This window comes from Vigna angularis, chromosome 1, assembly GCF_016808095.1.
Source record: "Vigna angularis cultivar LongXiaoDou No.4 chromosome 1, ASM1680809v1, whole genome shotgun sequence".
NCBI classification, from domain to species: domain Eukaryota; kingdom Viridiplantae; phylum Streptophyta; class Magnoliopsida; order Fabales; family Fabaceae; genus Vigna; species Vigna angularis.
The window spans coordinates 45187655-45193034 of record NC_068970.1 but is presented as its reverse complement, the minus strand read 5'-3'; the positions used below and the strand labels follow the sequence as shown (position 1 = coordinate 45193034).

Sequence of the window (5380 nt, the reverse complement as noted above, 5' to 3'; positions counted from 1 at the left end):
TATTTTGATTAGAGGGTTAGAGAGGTGTTTTACATTTTTGACGTGAGGTGTTCTGTAAAAACCTTGTTGTAAAAACCTTGATCATTATAGTGCATTTGCTTCCCTTTGTTGGAATGACACTGAATGTAGGCAGGTTGGCCGAACTAGTATAAAAACTTAGTGTTTGAATTTTATGATCCCTACTCTCCTTTATTCAATCGATTACTTTCTATACTTATTCGATTAAGTTTCCGCTGCATTGATAATCTTTTACCTTGCAATTCAGGAAAAATATAAAGGCATCATTTTTTGTGGAAAAGATTTTAAAAGCTTTTGTTTTTTACACTTCACCAATTCACCCCCTCTTGGTGTGAGAAATTGAGCATTCTATTTTAACAAAAGACATTCAACAAAATGGTCAAAAATTGTAGTTTCTTTCATTTCTAAATTTTAGATTTTATTCCTTAAAATAACTTCTTCATCTAATACTTTCTCATTTTAGTTTTCAAATCCTTAAACTCAATTTTCAAATTTTCATGTGCAGCATTTAATTTCTCAAATTCATTAAGCAATTCAAGAAAAGCCTTTTGCAAATTCATTTTAGAACTAGAGCAACTTACTTGGCTTGCAGTGTCATCAATATTAGTCATCAAGCACAAGTTGGCATTTCATCATAATCACTTGAACTAGTTGAGCTTGAGTCTCAAGCTATAAAAGCCATGTTCTTCTCGTGAAATTTCTTTTCTTTCTTTTTTTTTTTGAGATTGTTGATAGGAGGAGCACATGTTTAGCTTAACCCATAATCTCATAAATATTTGAGTTTTTGATGATGACAACACATAATTAATAACACATGTATATTTTGTGTTACATGTTCTATGTTTACATGTCATATGTTTTTCTTTAATGTGTTAAATCTGTTAAAGCATATCTGAGAACATGTTTGAGTTATGTTTGTGTTGTTCATTGCATATCATTGTGTGAAATATGTGATTTTATATGTGTATGCATGACATATGTTTTCGGGAAAAGAGAAATCACAAGCACTATGGTTGAACTTTAAATGTGTGGCAAAACAACAGTTTTAAGTCGATTACATTATGGGGTGAATCGATTAAAACTTGTGTGTTTGCACAAACTCTTTTGAAGTGTGCTGTGAGTTTTTTCAAAGAGAAAAGTTTTCAAAACTGTGTAAAAAGATTTCATTTAATCGAATGCATGCACTATTTATTCGAATAAGTTAGTCTCTGTTTTGAAAATCTATTAAATGATGGTAACAACTAACATAACGATCATATTTTTAAATATGTTGACCAAACATTAAATGATAGTCGATTGCATTAACTGTACATTCAATTATTTGTTTGACTACTGCTAATTCTGTTATAACTGATTGTTATATTCAATTACGCTAGTAGCTCAATCGATTAAAATGCATCTGATTTGTGTTATACTATAAATTGACGCAGATTTAAATTCTATAAGAACTTTTGGTTATTCTAATAATTTCATACCATTTACAGAAAGTTATGATCTTACAGAAAGAGAAGAAAAGCTCCAAGAAACAAGATAGACTGTGGTGATCAACAACTTGTGATTTCTTGAAGAGCAAGATTACTGTGTTTCAAAGACTGATCAAATCTGCACACTTGGGTGTTACTGCGTGATCAGATTCTACAATCTCGTGAAGATTGATTTGAGTTCCTGTTGCGACTACAGGAAGAAAATCGTGTGTTCTTGACTTTGAGGGTGCCTCAAAGGCGTTAAACGGCAAAAGAGGGGATTCTTGTTGTTGGTCTTGTTGTTGACTGCCTATATTAGATTTGAGGGTTAGAGAGGTGTTTTATATTTTTGACATGAGTTTTCTATAAAAACCTTGTTGTAAAAACCTTGATCTTTATAGTGCATTGGTTTCCCTTGGTTGGAAGGACACTAGATGTAGGTTTGGCCGAACCAGTATAAAAACTCAGTGTTTGAATTTTCTGATCTCAACTCTTTTTTATTCAATCGATTACTTTCTGTACTTATTCGATTAAGTTTTCGTTATAAGATTTTAAAAGCTTTTGTTTTTACACTTCACCAATTCACCCCCTACTACAAAATTATAGATAGTGTTTTTTAAAATAAGCACTATCTATAAGTGTGCAGAATTATAGATAGCGTTTTTTAAAATAAGCACTATCTATAAGTGTGCAGAACAATAGATAGCGTTTTTTTTAAAAACCGTTATCTATAGCTATGACAATAGATAATATTTTTTTAGAAAAACGTTATCTATAATTATTTAATATTATTTTTTAATTCATAAATTGAAATAGGTGCATAGATAGCATTTTTTTAAACGCTATCTATTGAAATAGGAATAGATAACGTTTTTAAAGAAAAAGCGGTTTCTATTGTAATTTATTTTTATTTTAAAGATTAATATAAGTTCCTGTTTGGACGTAGAATTTGTCACCTTTCCTAACTTCTCATTCTCTCGTTACCTTTTCCTTTTTCGTTCTCTCCTTTCCTTTTCACTCTCACTAGGTTCTTTTCTCTTCTCCTTCCTCGTTCTCTCCTTTCCTTCTCACTCTCATTGGGTTCTTTTAGTTCACGTTTGCTACCGTGCGATCGGTTAGACCTGAAACCCTACCATCTCCAGTATACTAACTAGGGTTTCATTTCACCTTCTCCGAACAATCTCGCTCCCACATACTCAACTGAAACCAATTGCATCACTCTACAATTCAAAGAAGCCAATTCCCTAGAAGAGGATATGAAACCGTGCTCGCGGACCAAGCCTCTTCTTTTGCCCTTTCTGATGCTTCTCCACGACCACGCCGTCGTCGTTCTCTCTAATGCTTCGAAAAGAAAAAACAACTTCCGCAAGCGCAAAGCCTCCAATGACTGACTCGGTAACCGGAAATGTAACATTCTCGTGCATGCTTTCGATTTTAAGGCTTGCTTGGTAATTTGTTTAATTTTGGCACTAATCATTTTTTTGTCGAGCTAGAAAGAATAAATTTGTTTATAATGTGGTGAACCAATCAAATATCTTGATTAGGAGGAAACTTTTATATAATCTTTTATAGAATTGGGGCTTGCCATTGACTTGATAATCTGCATTGTAAAGGTCTGCACAGAGGTCGCTGTAGGTTATCGACTTGGAGCTTCAACTCTAATTCTAATAATGAAATAATACTATAAGGGTGTGTTTATTTCCATATTATGAAACTGCTTTTATGTGGAACTTAACTAGGTTGCTTCTAATTCTAATTACAGTAGTGATATTAATAGGTAAGTTGGTTATATACTCTGTTTGTTGGGTGAGTTGTATTTTTATTATTATTTATTTTCATTTGTCAAATGTATGCCTTATTGTTTTGCAATGATGGGAAGCTTGAGGTCGTGATTTCCTCTTTTGTTCACTACCTCGAGGTTCTAGAAGGTGTTGATAGGGACAAAATGTCAGGTAAAAAGATTTTGGGGTTTTAATATTTTTTTGTGATAGGCTTGGGTCAATGATGTTGTTGAGGTTGCAACATTTATAAATCATAAATATATGTTGTTTCCCCTTATTATATTTGTATTATTATTGTTTAACGGTAGATAAATTAAGGTTGGTTGTACTTTATAGTATGGATATATACTCTAATGATTTCTGCCAATTTTCTTTTTTTGCTTCCTTTGATGTTTGTTTAATGCTTGATATCCATTTAATATCCCTGAAAACTATTTTGCTTTCTCATTTGGCATAACTTGTTCAAATTTCTCAGGTTAATAGTGGAGTCAAAGACAACATGATGCTAAGCTTCTTTCTTGCAAAGACCTTGAAGTATTTATATCTTTTCTTCTCACCTTCTTCAGTCATCCCATTAGATGAATGGGTATTCAACACAGAAGCCCACCCTCTGATGATTATGATTAGAAAGGGGGACTTGATAAGAATTTAAATGAGAAGCAAAAACCTTTTACTAGAATAGGTGGCAAAAAATAAGGTTTATCAAGTTAGATATCCATTCTTCTCTAATTTATTGGGTATGTTACTTGTTAGCACACACTTGAATCTATTGTGTATAATTAGACTTCTTAGTTGTTAGTGGGTGGGCGTGTTTGATGAGATATGGATTACAAATTGTTGCTAAACTATGTTATACTTTTGGAATTTAAAACTGTTGTTGAATGAATGTTAATGAAAGGTATGAATCTGATTATAAAGGTATGTTTTACTCTGTTTAAACCCCTTAATATCATATCATATCATATAATGAATACTACACCAGTCCAATTATATTATTCATGCATACGTGTTAGTTATCTGAATTCTAGGAAGCATTTTACTCACATTGTGTATATATAGATTCCATTTATCTGTTTCCATTCTCGTAGGAAAAACCCTCAACACAAGAGAACAATGAGATATTGTCTTCTCGATATGGGATTCAATTTTGAGGAGGCTTGCACAGATATAGACAAATATGGTGTGTTTAGTGTGTAATTGTTACTCTTATATATGTTATCAACACTTTTTAAGTTTCTTTTTGTTTTTTTTTTTCGTCACTCCAGTATCAGCAGCATTAAATGGTCTAAGATGGTCAATTAAATAATGAAAAAGGAGATTTGTCTAGTGATGGTTCTTAAATATTTATTTCTGAGCAACATTTGTCAGGTCCTAGAGTTGAGATCGGTGATCTGGCAGATTTCATCAATGCTTCTCAGTTAGAAGATGAAATTGACTCGCTTCAAGATCTGCCTAAAAACAAACATGTTGCATCTGTTGATATACAAATAGAGGTGAGGTGAGGTTTATAATCCTGTGAAATTAGTTCTGCTTGTAATTAAAATATCAGTAGAGCAAGTGGTTTCAATCAAAGTTAGTAATTAAAATATCATAACTAATATTATATTATTTTGCAGTATTTTTCTATTTGAAGATATCAACAACATCGTGACAATCAAATCATTGAAGTTAGGAAAGATTGGTATTTACATGTAATTAGTACATGCTTTTAGGTTATGTTATGGTGATGTATATGCTTATAGGTACAAATAAGATATATATGTTATGGTTGTATGTACTGTCTTATAAACAAATGTCATGTTATGACATGTAATGGACGACGATTCAACAATTATATTTTGAACTATTATTGTATCAATAGATTTTATTTATACTAGTGAACATTCTTTTTTGGACCTTTGTTTTTGTCATATTTTTCTTAATATTTTATATTTTTTTGTATATAATAAAACCAATAGATAACACAGGTTTGTATATAATAAAACCAATATTTTTAAATTTTCTTTTGAATTTTGTTTTGAAATATTTTATTAAAAAGTTATTCTTTTAAAAAAAATTTAGACCAATAGATACCGCTTATTTAAATAAGCGTTATCTATTGTTGTCTAACAATAGATA

At 31.2% G+C, this 5380-nt stretch overlaps 1 protein-coding gene across 4 annotated transcripts; it reads left to right on the top strand.

Moving 5' to 3' along the window:
- Positions 1-2454: 2454 nt before the first annotated feature.
- On the top strand, positions 2455-5081 carry LOC128195723 (uncharacterized). Of its 4 annotated transcripts, none has more exons than XM_052874112.1 (5): positions 2455-2876; positions 3738-3796; positions 4351-4442; positions 4631-4760; positions 4879-5081. In XM_052874112.1, the coding sequence occupies exons 1-5, from the start codon at positions 2820-2822 to the stop codon at positions 4955-4957; spliced, it is 417 nt and encodes a 138-aa protein (XP_052730072.1). In that variant the 5' UTR covers positions 2455-2819; the 3' UTR covers positions 4958-5081. The 4 variants fall into 4 exon arrangements, 3 of the variants coding, with proteins under 3 accessions (XP_052730072.1, XP_052730106.1, XP_052730045.1); XM_052874146.1 differs by having other exon boundaries at positions 2455-2888; positions 4631-4755; XM_052874085.1 differs by having other exon boundaries at positions 2455-2888.
- Positions 5082-5380: the final 299 nt, after the last annotated feature.

Bases quoted from the DNA above. Each gene is read 5' to 3' on its own strand.
- LOC128195723 (XM_052874085.1), top strand. From the start codon at position 2,820: ATGCTTCGAAAAGAAAAAACAACTTCCGCAAGCGCAAAGCCTCCAATG. The intron at 2,889-3,737 runs GTAACATTCTCG...CAAATTTCTCAG, and splicing joins CTGACTCGGTAACCGGAAAT to GTTAATAGTGGAGTCAAAGA. The intron at 4,761-4,878 runs GTGAGGTTTATA...ATTATTTTGCAG, and splicing joins GATATACAAATAGAGGTGAG to TATTTTTCTATTTGAAGATA.